This window comes from Lolium rigidum, chromosome 4, assembly GCF_022539505.1.
Source record: "Lolium rigidum isolate FL_2022 chromosome 4, APGP_CSIRO_Lrig_0.1, whole genome shotgun sequence".
Classification (NCBI taxonomy): Eukaryota; Viridiplantae; Streptophyta; class Magnoliopsida; order Poales; family Poaceae; genus Lolium; species Lolium rigidum.
Window position 1 is genome coordinate 180,743,184 of NC_061511.1, and position 17,018 is coordinate 180,760,201.

Sequence of the window (17,018 nt, forward strand, 5' to 3'; positions counted from 1 at the left end):
AGGGGTTCGACCCTCACTCGCAACCCTAGCTCCGCCGTGCGCTGCCGCCTCCCCGGAAAGCTCCGGCGAGCAATCCCCCACTGCACGCCTCCCCATTCCAGCCGCAGGTCGCCATGTCGGGTCGCCGAAGCCGTTCCGCGTGTCCGGCGAGGAGGCATGGCGGCGCCAATGCAAGCGCTCCGCCGCGGGGAGTCGCCGTGCGGCATGCCGGTACGCCGGCGCGCTTTACGTGCCGCCGTCGCTACGTGAGTTCGCCGCGGGCGGGCGGTGGTACCAAGAAGATCCGCCGCTCAAGCCGATGAGCGGCGCAGACTTCGAGAAGTGGCGCGCCGAGTGGGAGAGAGACCGCGCTTCGAAGGCGGCATGGGTGGCGCGCATCGGCAGCACCAGCGGCGGAGGAAGCGGAGGAGATCCGCGAGCCGACGAGGAGGAAGCGGAGGAGGCAGAGGAGGAGGCGCAGTTCCTGCAGGCGGTGGCCGCATCCGAGAAGGATGCCGCCGAAGCTGCTCGGGCGGAGGCAGAGGAGGAGGCGGCGGCCATCGCCGCCGTCAGGGAATTCGAGGCGCGGGAGGCTGCCGCCAGGGGGCCGTTCATCCGGTTCGTCATCCTTGACGATTAGATAGGATCCCGCAATGTATGTATGATCCTAGTATGATCAATGATGATGAACTATCGATAAATTTTCTGGGGTTTTAATTTTAAAAAATACGGAGCGCAATACGGGATCTGCTAGACAGAATGGTTCTTCCGTGAGCAATTTTTTTATACGGGACGAAATACTCACGTTATACGAGGCAGAGAAATAAAGGGCTTGTTAGACATGCTCTAACTGGAGTTTTCCTGGTCATCGTGGTAGTACTTGGTGTGCGCAGGGCTCCGGCTGTCGTCCTCCTGCGGCCGGCACACGGTGATATGGGCGTCCCGACACGCCTTACGGGTCCGTGACACGTGCTCTTGGACGATCTTAAGGAGCTTTCCATGGTCTGTCGGGGTTCCCTCTTCTTCTGGGGTGACGAGCACCAGCTGCTCGAGGACAGGAGCCCTGCGCAGGACGAACCTGAGCAGCCTCAGCTCGTGCGTCGTCCCGCGGAAGTTCATCATCTTGACGAACGTCAGGTGGTCGAGAACGATCTCCTCGTCGAGAACGATATCCTCGTCTTCGCCGGTCGTCGTGCCGTTGCAAGCTGCCGGGAGCTGCAAGAATTCGCTAGGTAAGCTGCAAGAATTCGTACGCGGTTTGCGTGAGATGGAATGTTTACCTGGACGAAGAGTCGCTCGAGAAGCGGCGGAACGGTGAGCTCGAAGAAGCCAGCAAAAAGAGCGAGATCATCGTCGCCCATGGAACCCATGAGCAGCTGCAGTTCTTCTAGGTTCGGGGTATCCACATCGAGCTCAAGACAATTACGCTCCACATCGATGTGCTGACAGATAATCCATTGCATCAATTTAGCATGCTAATTAGCTAGGCAAGATCGTAGTATGAATTAATCGGCGCACGAACAAGTTTAAGTATCTTCCTACCAGCAAGCCCTTGGAGCAGAGCGTCAAGATCCTAGCATGCGCGACCTTGAGCAAGGCGCACGAGTACGCGAAGTCGTGAATCACTGGGTCGTATTCGCCGAAGCCGATGTGGGACAGGTACGCGTCCCGCAGCTCCGGCGTGTCGGCGTTCCACGTCGACCTTGAGTTGCCCTTGCCGACGAACACGATGGGCTTGGTCAAGTAGTCGTCCCTAGAGTAGAGGATGTCGCCGTGGAGCGCGAAGGACTCGAGCGCGGGCGCGGCCACATGCAGGTCGTGCATGGCAAGGCAGCGCACGATCTCCAGGCAGCGCAGCCTCTCGCCGCCGACCCTCACCGACGCGAGCAGGTGGCAGCTCCTCAGGCTCAGGAACTCGAGCAGCCGGCACCCCGAGACCACGTCCCGGAGGGCATCGTCGGTGACGTCGACGCGGTCGAGGGACAGCGACGTCAGGCCGGCGAGCCCCGCGGCGCCGGGCGGGACGGCACGGAGGCTGCACCTGCCCAAGCTGAGCACCGCCAGCGAGTTCTCGACCTGGAACAAGTCTTCTGGAAGCTGCAGCAGGGATGCGTCGTCGTTGTCCAGGACGCCCCGCCGCGCCAGGTCCACACGGACCTCCCGGGCGCCTCTCCCAAGGGCGGCCGCGATCCACTCGAGGACTTCCTGCCCGAGCGCGCCGACCGGGGACAGCGCAACGCGGAGCACGTCGATGGGCGCTGAAGAACCGTGGATCACGATACAGCGGGCCACCGTGGCCGCGATCTGCGCCGGCGACTGGTCACTGACGAAGTCGCGGTCGGTGAAGTCGAGGACGGCGGAGGCGGCGACCGCGTGGATCCACAGGCGCGCCCACCTCGTGGAGAGGACGCCGGTGCGGACAGCGCTCTTGAGGGAGAGCCCGCCGAGGATGGAGTGGAGGACGTCGTCGGGGAGGCCGCTCAGCCGGTCCTCCTCCGATGATGCTCTCATGGCCTTGGCGCGCTTCTTTGTGCTGGATTCTATCTCCATTATATTGCCTGTTGCTGTGGTAGTGTAACTTGTTGAACTGTCTGAGTTTTATATATACATAGCAGTGTCGCGTGGAAACGTTCAATCGCCTTCCCTCGCAAGATTTGTAACAAGTGGAAAATCAGGTACATGGGCAAGTGACAGTGACATATCGCGGCTTCTTGCTAGACAAGGAGGCGCCCGGTCAGCGGGTCAATTTTGAGCAAACATCAAGCAATCTATTTTTTTCTTGACAAAAAAGGTTGAATACAGGCCTTTACCATGTCTAGACAAAAGGAATACTCCTTTTATAGAGAATGGAGCGGGTAGCGGGAATCGAACCCGCATCGTTAGCTTGGAAGGCTAGGGGTTATAGTCGACGTTGATTTATTATTTTTAACGTCTCTAATTCAAAACCGAACATGAAATTTTTATTTCATTCGGCTCCTTTATGGATATTCCCACCACTTAACATCTATGGTTTTGCAATTCTCACTGGAATAAGAATTCACTTACTCATTCTAACTTCAGAGCGGTTATATTTATATGGCATGTGAGTTCTAATATACTAGGTTGCAACTAACTTTTTCGGTTGGATATGAGTTGCAACGGGATTTTTTTTACCGGTTCCACAACGACTGAAACTGAATCCTATATATTTTTGTATAACATTTTTTATATACACTATAATTGCAACGATTTTTTTCTGGTTACACTATGGTTGCAAATATTCTTTTCGCTTAGATGCTGGTCATGCAATTTGGATGATAATTAAGCTAATTTATATTCAAATGAGAATTAGGACATGTGCATTGGTTCCAACGGTGGTCGTCTGCAATTCCCTTCCACGTCGCCTGCAGACGATACAGTGGATGGTCTGGGCTAGCGACGAGGGACGGTTGTAGGGTGTAGGAGAGTTCATCTCGTGCACGTATTTCTGTTGTCCCACCACGGTCTTTGAAAATAGTTGATGGTCTTTCTACAACGGCAACGGAGGGCGTCTACAATCAGTGATCTACACGGAAACAGACCGTATGTATTTTTACAGACGGACTTGTTCCCAGTCCTATATACTGCCCATGTCACCTTTAAGAGCATTTAACTTCCTTTGCTGTTTTTGCTGATTGGATAAAATGCCATCTGAAATTGTCAGTTATCAAAAACCACATTTACCATATGCATGGTCAAAGTGCCAAGCAAGAAATAGAAACTATTGCTTTCTATTACCTCCGGTCCGAATTAATCGACGCCGGCAGCAGGTACGATACGTGCATGCACAGGCTACACTAGAACGGAGGTAGTACAAAGGAAGTAAACTAGCTGCACTTATGTGCAGAACAACCTAGTCCTGCCAGTAAATGTTCAGCTGATTTCAACTTCATTTTGAATCAGCGACTCCGTTTTATCTAAGTTAGCGAGTTCCGTTTGATACCCAAAAGAATACAACCACAATTCATCAAAAGGGGACATTCATGTCGGCTACAAACTCGTCTACATCAATTTCTTCCTCAGACAGATGCCATGTCGGATAACACCAAAATGGCTTAGGTACGGGCCATCTGTTAAGAGGAAAACACAATCAAGTTACTGGATAATATATAAATCTGAATTCTGCAACGTGCTACTGAATGCATACTAAAGAAAGAATACCTGTTTAGGCTATGATCGTCAGTAGCAATAGTCCTACAAAAAAAACCAAATTGAAGTTTTTAGCATTTAAGAGTAACCACGCGCAAGACCAAGCCAACAAGGGAATGCAAAAATGGGTAAAAGGATTTTTGGTGATCCAAGACGAAAAAAGTGCAGCAACGCTATGTTGAGAGTAGATTGGCAGGCATTCACACATATTTCCCCCAGATTTAAGTAGGTTGTGATTTTTGAGAATTGCAGAGTATTGTGAACCTATTTAGCTATTCTTGCACTGCTACTAGCTTTGCTCCTAAAATATGGATTTTTCATTCATATACGGAAGAGATGATTGTCCAAATTTTATTCGCACAAGATTATCACAAGGATTTTTTAGGAATAAGGCATGTGTAGGACCTCTCAGAAGATTTTTTAGGAAATGCAGTAAATTAACTGTAAACTATTCGGTTTCTTGAAGAATAAACAAACCTACCGATTAGTGACCACTAGGCAGTAGGCACTAGCTGTTCATTTTGCTATGTATGTGCATTTGCATAATTGCTATTTTTCGATTCTCCCTTATCGCAGTGTATCTTTTTACTAAAGATTCCGCTCACCAAGCTGACATGCTTTATGTACATTACAGCTGCCAATGTAACCATTGCAAGCAAAGTTAGTTGAACATGTATAGAAAATGTGTGGCATCATTTTGTGAGGCCTAAAACTTGACATGATATTAGGAGATAAGTTATTAATCAAATCAAATCCTTAGTTATGCAAAAATTGCATCTTTTTAGTTCAGTCAGTTCACTTAACCAACATGCTTAAAATTTCGTTTTATACGTAAGCTGCACATCATGCCATGATTAGTTCTTTACCTTTTATTGACTTACATAACCATATTTGCAATGCCGGGATCGAAAGCTGCCTCCCGGGTCGCTCGCGCGGGCGACTCCGGAGGCAACCACAAAACCCTAGAAAAGCTCGTCCCGACCCTTCCTCCCTGGCCGCCGCCACCGCCGGCGCCGGCGGTGGTGGAGGCGCCCGGCCGCCAAAGGCGGTGGGCAGCTGTGTGGCGCACCCCGACGGAATCCCTTCGCGCCGAGGGGCGTCGTCGCGCGGGTCGCACGGGTCGGGAGACGGCGCGGTGATGGAGCGGCGGATGATGGCCTGGCGGCGCGGCGAGGCGACGGCAGAGGCTGCGCGGCGGTGCGGCGCGCCTTCTGACGGCGGTGGCGGCGCGCCTGCCGGAGGCGGCACTCGGGCCCGATCTGGGCCTGACCTGGGCCGGGCGGGCCGCAGCCTTGGCGCGCACTGTGTGGCGTCGCTGGCGGCGGGCCTGCGCTGGTGCCCCCTGCTCCCATCTCCCTCCTCCTCCCGCCCTCTCCCCGTCCGCCGCTGGTCGAGGACGCCGGGCGGGCGTGCAGGCGCGCAGCAGGTGGCTGCTCTGCTGCGCCCCGGCGGATCCCGGCGGCGGAAGCTGCGGGCCAGCGCGCTCCCGGCGGTGGCTGATGGCGCTGGTCTGTGCCCCCTCCTGCGACAACAAGTCTAGCCCCCCCCCCCCTGCGGGTTCTTCTTCTCCGGCGGCTTCTTCACCGACTCGGCTCTGCCTTGCATCAAACGGTCTTCGGAGGTCCTTGTTCTAGGGTCGGGGCGAAATCCCCGCGCGGCGGCAGCCTGCGCTGTCAACGGCGACGCCCGAGGGCGCCGTTACCTTCTTGAAGGCTTTGGCATGACTCTGCTCGGACTTCCTCCTCGAGCACCGGGGGAAACTCCAGGTCCGGCCTGCCGGACCGGGCAACGGCGGCGTCTCAGCGCCGCTCCCTTCTTGAAGGCGCTGCCTTGGTTGCGAGTGGAGTACCAGATGTGGCAGCCAAAGGTCGACGATGCGCTTCTGGAGTAGAGTGCCTCACAGGGCGCGGATGTGTGTGGCGCAATATCTGTCAGCACCAGCACTCCCCCGACAACTCTACACCAGTTCCTGCCGAAGCCCTGCCTCTCACCTGCCGACTCTCTAGGCACAATGGGTGCGAGGTACGTTGGACTAGGCAGTCCTGGAGCTGAAACGTCCCCAGAGTTGTCTGGCAACGGCGGTGTTGTGGCCCTGTTGCTCCGACTCCCTCTGCCTGGTCACTCTTGGCTGGAGGCATGGAGGCAGGGCTAGGTGTGGCCCAACGTTGTTGCGGTCTGTAGAGGCACCTCCTTGCCAAGTTGTAGTCGCTTGGTGAGGACGGTCGTGTGTGTGCGTCGCGTGTGTGTGTGTCCCTCCTTCTGGAGGTTGTACCCCTGTTGTTTTCTATCTGTTCAATGAAATGAAACGCAAAACCTCTTGCGTTTTCTCGAAAAAAATAATATTTGCAATGCCTCTGGTTAATGCCACAACCCACTGTTTTCAACATTGCAATGGCATAACCATACTTGGAATGCCATCAACATTGAAGGTCTTGCTTTGGATAAGTTTATGGAGAATATAACTGCATATTACCTGTCATGACCTGATTCCACATCCATGATCAACTTGACACTGAACAACCTCCAAACCTGATTCAGCTACTTTTGGCAATTCCCTTTACTCTTCTATGGTTTACAATATGTTCGCACGTTCCTTTTTAAGTACATGAGTATATTTCTGTTGAGATGCTACAATCACTATATATGAGGTTGATTAATGAATCGCATGTACCCGTTTCCCTGTCCTGACCTGATTCCGCATCCATGATCAACTTGACACTGAACATCCCCCAAACCTGATTCAGCTACTTTTGGCAATTGCTTTTACTATTCTATGGTTTACAATATGTTCGTACGTTCCTGTTTAAGTACATGAGTATTGTCAACTGATATTGCCAAGTTGTTTTGTATGCATTCATGTTGAGATGTTACAATCACTATATATGAGGTTGATTAATCAATCGCAAGTACCCGTATTTTGCTTAAAGAGGCAAGCTAATATAAATGGACGCAATTCATTACATAGTGCTGTAGAGATTGGATTTTAATCTCGTAATTGTAAAACAGTATTTCAAAACATTAATATCTGTGGAATTGAGAGGATTGGGTGAAGGGGAGGGATTCACCAAATCCCCTCACATCCCCATTCCACTTGGGGCTAGATTTACACCCCTAGCAAACGAGGTCTCAAGCTTCAATATTATGGACATGAAGAAACACTTGCATACTGTACAGAACTTAACATAAGTATAAAAAACATACCTTTGTGCACCGAAACTCCCCAAGAATTCCAGAATTATATTCATTGGTATGTATGGAGTTTCTTCCAAGCCATAGAAGTTCATGCCAATAAAGTTCCCATCAAAATCGATAAGAGGCCCTCCAATTCCAGCCTAGCACAAACAGAAAAGGACGGCTTGTAAGCCACAGAAAACGACGGCTTGTAAGCCATACAGATGTGGCGATGGATTTCAATATTCATATTCTGGTGCAATTATTATTTTCACCATACGGAGAAACACAGCGTACCTTGGTGATTTTGCAAGTAGAGATCACAAGATCTTTGCAATTAAGCTCACTTGGCTTGCTAGTCACTACCCCACTTGTGGCCATTAATTTACCTGAAATGTAGACGCGCCCTAAAGCTACTACCTCCCCATGAGGTTTAAGTTGCACCTGATCACTCATTCGTGCTGCCCGAGTACAGCAGAAACCTGTGATGTCGACAACGGCAATGTTATAGTTTGGGCTAATATGTTGCAAAGTCCCTCGAATAATTCGATTATCTGGAAGACACACTATAATCTGCAATTAATGATATGATGAGTCTAACCAGCAATGAATAAGAAAAAGGTGTATTTAAACAATTATTAGCAGAGTAACAACCTTCAAGTTATCAGCAACCTTGTTTTCAATGACAGAAGTTCTAACCAAACTTGCCGAGGTCAGAACTCTTGTGGTAGACTCATTGCATTCTATAACTACGCCCGTGCAAGCAAAACACCTTTTTCCTCCTAAGAGAGTGATAATTCACATAATTTAGTGAATAAATTGTAAAAGGAATACCGAAAGCAAATGAGCTTATATCAAATACATTTACCAATGAATGAAGCCAGTGCTACAACACTTTGAGACATATTTGAAACAACTTCTTTTTGGAGCTCGCTCAAGATAATTTCACTGAATTCCTCTTCAAAACTATTAACCAAACGCCTGCCGACTGGCCACACCAATAAAGGTTCAGTAGTTGAGGGGTGCTAGAGAGAGCATAACAGAGTAAAAATAAAAAGACAAAGAAAAAAACTCACTATCCTCCCAAAGTGGAAAAGGATAACCATTGGACCTCAGCTCTTCTTTTTCAGCAATACCTGATTGATTATCATTGCAACAAAGTAAAGTGATTGTTGACACCATATGTTAAAATAATCAAGAAAACTGAAAGCAACGACTCACCATGAGCAGACGAATATGGCCATCGAGCATGAAAACACTTACAGTTTAGTATTTGATCCTTCAGTCCTGGTGTCACGGGTGAAACAATCAATAACTGTGACCAATGATCCTAACATTAAAGGTGACCCAACCTGGTTGACATTCTGGATCACAGAGAGTACATATGGAAGGTTTCTGAGCCTTTTTTTTCTCTCCCCCCCTTAAGCTGCCTAAAATGGAGAAGATTGGAGATGGGAAATTAACAGATTTTAGAACATGGAAAAGCAGTATGAATGAAAGGAAGGAGTATATTCTCATATAGCATATCTATTAAGTAACATACCATATATGTTAGTATGATAATAGCTACAAGCATAAAAGTACAAAGGTTAATGTGTACGGAGATTCCACAAATGATCATTGAAAATTAACATTGGTGCTGATGAATTGCTTGATATCATACACTTTCGCAATCTTAAGGAGTGAGTGTGTTTTTCTCAACTTGTGAATCAGACTTACGAGGTATGGGAAATCTTTCGACCGTACTACCAGGTCCTTTCTTAGCCCTGCAATAGAATGGTATAAACTCGTCAGAGTAATAAACACATCCACAAAAGCAAATGTAAGGACATCCACAAACTAACTCTGATTCCCTCAGTATTACAGTAACTAAGCATGTTAGACTCATCACTAAATAGCAATTTATGATCATGCCTTAACTGTTCTTAGCCTTCTACAATGCATGCTGTAATTTACGTAGCGTAATTTCATATTCTGTGAAAATGCATGCACTTTGTGAACTTTTAACACAATGTTTTGTCAAAGAAAATTCAACGACATGAGATTATATAAACATGGTGTTAGCTGCAGCATAACGTCATAAAAAGGCACTATTTTATTAAGTCCGATCTTGATGAAGATCAGTACTGTTTTTCCTAAGCATGTGTGTTCCATGTGCAGAAAAAATAGTAAGATCAAGTAGGAGACAAGGGCAGAAGAGTGAAAGGAGACGCATACATAAGCCAGTCGGAGAACCTTTGGCTCATAAGGACTATAGAGGACATACCAGGACGGGATTCTTTCGCTAAACTGCTTGAGGAGTTCAAGAATTATATTCCTTGGTAGAAATGGAGTCTCTTTCTCAGTATAAAAGTTCATCCCAATGAAGTCCCCATCAAAATTAATGAGGGGCCCTCCAACTCCAGTCTAAAAAATAGAATAACGTTACACTCAACCGAGCACAAAAATTTAGCGACACTGAAGGAAATTTGTATAGATGAAAAAGGGAGGAACTTTTAGTGCCCCCAGAAAACAGTGTAGCGCATATAATGGTAAATTAAGCCACTCATATCATGAAAGCATTATCTATTTTCGCTACGTACAGAGAGAAATCAACGGTGGACACACCATGGTAATTTCACATGTGGAGATTGCAAGCTCCTCGCGGTAATCTCGGCTTGGATTGTCAGTTAACATCCCAGATGTGGCCATTAATTTTCCTGAGTTGAAGCAACGTCCTACAGCAACTACTTTGCTATGGCACTCAAATTGCCGCTGATTATCTAGACACGCCACTCGAAGAGTGTGGAAGCGAGGTATGTTGATAACAGCGAGATTGTGTTGTAAATCATAGAAGTTCAACCAGCCAAGCTCAACTTGGTCATCTGGAAGGCGCACTTGAATCTATAATGACAAAGCAAGACAACCAAGTATATGTGCACCCTGGTTAGCAGACACGGATGATGCTGAAAAAGCAAGCAATACTGCAGCACCAACCTTCATATTCTGAAAGAGCTTTCTGTCGTCTTCAGTAGATCTAACCAAACTTAACGAGGTTAGAAAGCTCGTAATCTGAGTATCCGGATCATTTTTGATAATTATGCCCGAACATGCAAAGAACATTGTGTTTCCTGCATAAGATGGCATTTCCACATTTTCAATCATGAACTACCGAGGATTAGATGGAAATATCCAAGGCCGGTGATGTGTATAATCACCTTCACTGAATGACGCCAGAGATACCACAGTATTTGCTAAGTTTGACGCAACTTCTTCACTGAGTTCCGTCCAGACACCTTGGCCAGAACCACTCGAGCTGCCGAATTCCTCTTCGAAAGGGTTGTGGGGATGCGAAATTCCTAGGTTCAGGAAAACATTATACATCCGACTCTGGTCTGGCTGCATAAATCGATCGTGCGTGCAGAACTAGGAAGAAGGAGCGAAACTGGAACCGGCGGCTCACCTCCATTACTTGTGCCAGTCTTTTGTTTTTTATACGAGCTTCTTTTGGGAACGCCTCCTCGCTTAATCTTCATCTTTCCAGCCTATAGCGCAAGGAACAGATCAAGAGACAGAGCGGATCAAAAGATCAATTCATTGCAAGAAAAGGTATTCAGAAATCAATTCATCGTAACCAAAAAGGGGGCTCGACTAATCACAGGATAAAAACAAGCTCGGACCTCAAAATCAAATCGCCAAATATCGCGTCCGGGGCGGGTACAGCAGGGTAGCGACGAGGAACGGCGATGGCCCGGGACGCGCCTGAGGGTTGGGGGTGGGGAATTGGAATTGAGGCCTAGGGCATGCGGCGGTGGGTCGGGTCGGGTTTGTGAGGACTAAGGAGTTGGAGCATCCCCACTCGTTGGCGCTCCCCACGCCCAAATCCGGCGAAATTTTCGTCCGGATTGGAGGAAGATTTGGCGTGGGAAGCGTCGAAGTTCCAGCCGTTCCCCGGCAGGAAACCCCCAACCTCGACCATTTGACATATTTCAAACAAATTTAACATAAAATTTAACAAGTTCGGCGACCAAGAGTACGAAAATTGCTGAAACAAATTCGGCGATAATCAGTACAATGTTTAGCAAGTGCTTGAAACAAATGAAGCACACAATTTCACAATTTTTCAAACAAATTAAGACAGGACTAGTTGGCGTCAGCGTTGGCGTTGCCTCGGAGCCTCCATATGTGCTCCACCGGATCATCTTGCGGCAGTCGATGCATTGTAGAGTCTCGAATCTCCTGGCGCATAGCAATGAAGGCGGCCCATGATGGAGGCACTCGGTGATTAGGCTGTGCAAGAGGACCCTCTCTCTCATATGGTGCTTCTTGCTCAGCCAGAGGAACCGGATGCTTTCGCTCATTTTCAATAATCATATTGTGTAAGCACACACAGCAGTTCATCACCTTCCACATCTGATCTTTGGACCAAGTCATAGCGGGGAACCGGACGACAACAAATCTCTGCTGGAGGACACCAATGCACGCTCGACGTCTTTTCGGCAAGCTTCTTGTTCCTTGACAAACTCGCAAAGTTTGGGGGTGCTAGGATTCGAGATAGTCTTCACAAATGTTGCCCACTTTGGATAGATACCGTCTGCAAGGTAGTATCCTTTGTTGTAGTGCCGACCATTGATCACATAGTCCACCGGGGGAGCATGACCCTCAACAAGTTTGGAAAAGACCGGGAAGCAGTTTAGGACGTTGATGTCATTGTTGGATCCAGGCATACCAAAGAAAGAGTGCCAAATCCAGAGATCATGGGTAGCCACTGCTTCAAGTATCACAGTGCAGCCTTTTTTATGACCCTTGTACATTCCCTGCCACGCAAACGGACAGTTCTTCCATTGCCAATGCATGCAGTCAATACTTCCAAGCATCCCTGGAAAACCTCTAGCTTCATTTGTTGCAAGGATCCTCTGAGTGTCTTCGACAGTGGGTGATTGATACGTCTCCGACGTATCGATAATTTCTTATGTTCCATGCCACATTATTGATGATATCTACATGTTTTATGCATACTTTATGTCATTATTATGCGTTTTCCGGAACTAACCTATTGACGAGATGCCGAAGGGCCGATTCTTGTTTTCTGCTGTTTTTGGTTTCGAAATCCTAGTAAGGAAATATTCTCGGAATTGGACGAAATCAACGCCCGAGCATCTTAGAATCCCCGGGAGCTTCCGGAACACCCGAGAGCCGCCAGAGAGGGGCCACAGGGGGCCCACACATGGTGGCGGCGCGGCCCAGGAGGGGGGCGCGCCGCCCTAGTGTCTGGTGGCCCCAGACCCCTTCTGATGCCGCCCTTCCGCCTACTTAAGGTCTCCGTCGCGAAAATCCTATGACGTTCGACGAAACCAGAGAAAACCTTCCGGAGCCGCCGCCATCGCGAAGCCAAGATCCGGGGACAGGAGTCTCGTTCCGGCACGCCGCCGGGACGGGGAAGTGCCCCGGAAGGCTTCTCCATCGACACCACCGCCATCTTCATCACCGCTGCTTGTCTCCCATGAGGAGGGAGTAGTTCTCCATCGAGGTTCGGGGCTGTACCGGTAGCTATGTGGTTCATCTCTCTCCTATGTACTTCAATACAATAATCTCATGAGCTGCCTTACATGATTGAGATTCATATGATGATGCTTGTAATCTAGATGTCATTATGCTAGTCAAGTGGATTTTACTTATGTGATCTCCGAAGACTCCTTGTCCCACGTGTGTAAAGGTGACAGTGTGTGCACCGTGTGGGTCTCTTAGGCTATATTTCACAGAATACTTATTCGTTGTTATGAATGGCATAGTGAAGTGCTTATTTATATCTCTTTATGATTGCAATGTGTTTTGTATCACAATTTATCCATGTGCTACTCTAGTGATGTTATTAAAGTAGTTTATTCCTCCTGCACGCTGTAATGGTGACAGTGTGTGCATCGTGTAGTACTTGGCGTAGGCTATGATTGTGATCTCTTGTAGATTATGAAGCTAACTATTGCTATGATGGTATTGATGTGATCTATGCCTCCTTTCGTAGTGTGAAGGTGACAGTGTGCATGCTATGTTAGTACTTGGTTTGGTTATGTTGATCTGTCATGCACTCTAAGGTTATTTAAATATGAACATCGAATATTGTGGAGCTTGTTAATTCCGGCATTGAGGGTTCGTGTAATCCTACACAGTTAGTGGTGTTCATCATCCAACAAGAGGGTGTAGAGTCTAGCATCTATTTATTTATTCTGTTATGTGATCAATGTTGAGAGTGTCCACTAGTGAAAGTATGATCCCTAGGCCTTGTTCCTAAATACTGCTATCGCTGCGTGTTTACTGTTCTGCTGCATCTTTACTTCCTGCAATATTACTACCATCAACTGCACGCCTGACAAGCACTTTTACGGCGCCGTTACTACTCGCTCATACTTATTCATACCACCTGTATTTCACTATCTCTTCGCCGAACTAGTGCACCTATTAGGTGTGTTGGGGACACAAGAGACTTCTTGCTTTGTGGTTGCGGGGTTGCATGAGAGGGATATCTTTGACCTCTTCCTCCCCGAGTTCGATAAACCTTGGGTGATCCACTTAAGGGAAACTTGCTGCTCGTTCTACAAACCTCTCGCTCTTGGAGGCCCAACACTGTCTACAAGAATAGAAGCACCCGTAGACATCAAGCACTTTTCTGGCGCCGTTGCCGGGGAGGAAAGGTAAAAGGCTCTCATACTCCGGTCCCAGGTAAAGTACTTTTCTGCTGCCGTTGTGTGTGTGCTCGAAGCTATTTCCTTTAGATCCTGGAATTGCATCTTTTTGTTTCTTGTTTACACTAGTTAGGCATAATGGACAACAATGAGCTTCTTATTCTATTTCCTGATTTAAGACATGGATGGTTTGATGCGAAAATTAAAAAACCTATGAAACATATTAGTATGAACGCTTTGAACACCATTGTTGCTAATGATATGGAAAATTCTAAGCTTGGGGAAGCTGGCTTTGATGAGCATGATATTTTTAGTCCCCCAAGCATTGAGGAGAAAATTTACTTTGATGATACTTTGCCTCCTATTTATGATGATTATAATGATATTGATCTTTTGGTGCCGCCTACTATGGAGGATAAGTTTAATTATGATTATACTATGCCTCCTACACTTGATGAGAATAATAATGATAGCTACATTGTTGAATTTGCTACCACTACAACTAATAAAATTGATTATGCCTATGTGGAGAGTAATAATTTTATGCATGAGACTCATGATAAGAATGCTGTATGTGATAGTTATATTGTTGAGTTTGCTCATGTTCCTACTGAAAGTTATTATGAGAGAGGAAAATATGGTTGTAGAAATTTTCATGTTACTAAAACACCTCTCTATGTGCTGAAATTTTTGAAGCTACATTTGTTCTATCTTCCTATGCTTGTTACTTTTTTCTTCATGAACTTGTTTATTTACAAGATTCCTATGCATAGGAAGCATGTTAGACTTAAATGTGTTTTGAATTTGCTTTTTGATACTCTCTTTTGCTTCAACTTTTATTTCTTGGGAGTGCATCATTGAAATTACTGAGCCCATCTTAATGGCTATAAAGAAAGAACTTCTTGGGAGATAACCCATGTGTTTTTTTTACTACAGTACTTTGTTTTATATTTGAATCTTGGAAGTTGTTACTACTGTAGCAACCTCTCCTTATCTTATTTTATTGCATTGCTGTGCCAAGTAAAGTCTTTGATAGCAAGGTTGATACTAGATTTGGATTACTGCGCAGAAACAGATTTCTGTCTGTCACGAATCTGGGCCTAATTCTCTGTAGGTAACTCAGAAAATTATGCCAATTTACGTGAGTGATCCTCAGATATGTACGCAACTTTCATTCAATTTGGGAATTTTCATTTGAGCAAGTCTGGTGCCACTTTAAAATTCGTATTTACGAACTGTTCTGTTTTGACAGATTCTGCCTTTTATTTCGCATTGCCTCTTTTGCTATGTTGGATGAATTTCTTTGATCCATTAATGTCCAGTAGCTTTGTGCAATGTCCAGAAGTGTTAAGAATGATTGTGTCACCTCTGAACATTTGAATTTTTATTATGCACTAACCCTCTAATGAGTTTGTTTCGAGTTTGGTGTGGAGGAAGTTTTCAAGGGTCAAGAGAGGAGGATGATATACTATGATCAAGAAGAGTGAAGAGTCTAAGCTTGGGGATGCCCCCGTGGTTCATCCCTGCATATTTTAAGAAGACTCAAGCATCTAAGCTTGGGGATGCCCAAGGCATCCCCTTCTTCATCGACAACTTATCAGGTTTCTTCTCTTGAAACTATATTTTTATTCGGTCACATCTTATGTACTTTAGTTGGAGCGTCTGTTTGTTTTTGTTTTTGTTTTTGTTTTAATAAATGCTTGTGTGGGAGAGAGACACGCTCCGCTGGTTCATATGAACACATGTGTTCTTAGCTTTTAATGTTCATGGCGAAGGTTGAAACTGCTTCGTTAATTGTTATATGGTTGGAAACGGGAAATGCTACATGTAGTAATTGATAAAATGTCTTGAATAATTTGATACTTGGCAATTGTTGTGCTCATATAGATCATGTTTAAGCTCTTGCATCATATACTTTGCACCTATTAATGAAGAAATACATAGAGCTTGCTAAAATTTGGTTTGCATAATTGGTCTCTCTAAGGTCTAGATAATTTCTAGTAAAGAGTTTGAACAACAAGGAAGATGGTGTAGAGTCTTATAATGTTTACAATATGTTTTTTATGTGAGTTTTGCTGCACCGGTTCATCCTTGTGTTTGTTTCAAATAACCTTGCTAGCCTAAGCCTTGTATCGAGAGGGAATACTTCTCATGCATCCAAAATCCTTGAGCCAACCACTATGCCATTTGTGTCCACCATACCTACCTACTACATGGTATTTCTCCGCCATTCCAAAGTAAATTGCTTGAGTGCTACCTTTAAAATTTCCATCATTCGCCTTTGCAATACATAGCTCATGGGACAAATAGCTTAAAAACTATTATGGTATTGAATATGTACTTATGCACTTTATCTCTTATTAAGTTGTTTGTTGTGCGATAACCATGTTTCTGGGGACGCCATCAACTCTTTGTTGAATATCATGTGAGTTGATATGCATGTCCGTCTTGTCTGAAGTAAGGGAGATTTACCACTCATTTAATGGTTAGAGCATGCATAATGTTAGAGAAGAACATTGGGCCGCTAACTAAAGCCATGATCCATGGTGGAAGTTTCAGTTTTGGACATATATCCTCAATCTCATATGAGAACATTAATTGTTGCTACATGCTTATACATTAAAGAGGAGTCCATTATCCGTTGTCTATGTTGTCCCGGTATGGATGTCTAAGTTGAGAATAATCAAAAGCGAGAAATCCAAATGCGAGCTTTCTCCTTAGACCTTTGTACAGGCGGCATCGAGGTACCCCTTTGTGACACTTGGTTGAAACATGTGTATTGCGATGATAATCCTGGTAATCCAAGCTAATTAGGACAAGGTGCGGGCACTACTAGTATACTATGCATGAGGCTTGCAACTTTTAAGATATAATTTACATGATACATATGCTTTATTACTACCGTTGACAAAATTGTTTCATGTTTTCAAAATAAAAGCTCTAGCACAAATATAGCAATCGATGCTTTCCTCTTTGAAGGACCTTTCTTTTACTTTTATGTTGAGTCAGTTCACCTATCTCTCTCCACCTCAAGAAGCAAAC

General features: G+C 46.1%; 1 protein-coding gene and 1 long non-coding RNA gene across 2 annotated transcripts; both read right to left on the bottom strand.

Annotated features, from left to right (window-relative positions):
* Positions 1 to 3,663: 3,663 nt before the first annotated feature.
* Positions 3,664 to 4,315, bottom strand: LOC124706487. The gene is made up of 2 exons (XR_007004429.1): positions 4,159 to 4,315; positions 3,664 to 4,067 (listed from the first exon to the last, which is right to left on the bottom strand). It is a non-coding gene; the product is annotated as an uncharacterized LOC124706487 (long non-coding RNA).
* Positions 4,316 to 4,430: 115 nt separating this feature from the next.
* Positions 4,431 to 11,076, bottom strand: LOC124706488. Its single transcript, XM_047238152.1, has 15 exons — positions 10,977 to 11,076; positions 10,760 to 10,841; positions 10,515 to 10,655; positions 10,294 to 10,427; positions 9,925 to 10,200; positions 9,584 to 9,723; positions 9,037 to 9,083; positions 8,670 to 8,747; positions 8,539 to 8,604; positions 8,394 to 8,453; positions 8,186 to 8,305; positions 7,972 to 8,099; positions 7,615 to 7,890; positions 7,348 to 7,478; positions 4,431 to 4,780 (listed from the first exon to the last, which is right to left on the bottom strand). The coding sequence occupies exons 2-15, from the start codon at positions 10,830 to 10,832 to the stop codon at positions 4,735 to 4,737; spliced, it is 1,716 nt and encodes a 571-aa protein (XP_047094108.1). The 5' UTR covers positions 10,833 to 10,841; positions 10,977 to 11,076; the 3' UTR covers positions 4,431 to 4,734.
* Between the last annotated feature and the right edge of the window lie 5,942 nt (positions 11,077 to 17,018).

Bases quoted from the DNA above. Each gene is read 5' to 3' on its own strand.
- LOC124706488 (XM_047238152.1), bottom strand. From the start codon at position 10,832: ATGAAGATTAAGCGAGGAGGCGTTCCCAAAAGAAGCTCGTATAAAAAA. The intron at 8,605-8,669 runs GTTGGGTCACCT...CCGTGACACCAG, and splicing joins TGATCCAGAATGTCAACCAG to GACTGAAGGATCAAATACTA. The intron at 8,454-8,538 runs GTGAGTCGTTGC...ATAATCAATCAG, and splicing joins GCCATATTCGTCTGCTCATG to GTATTGCTGAAAAAGAAGAG.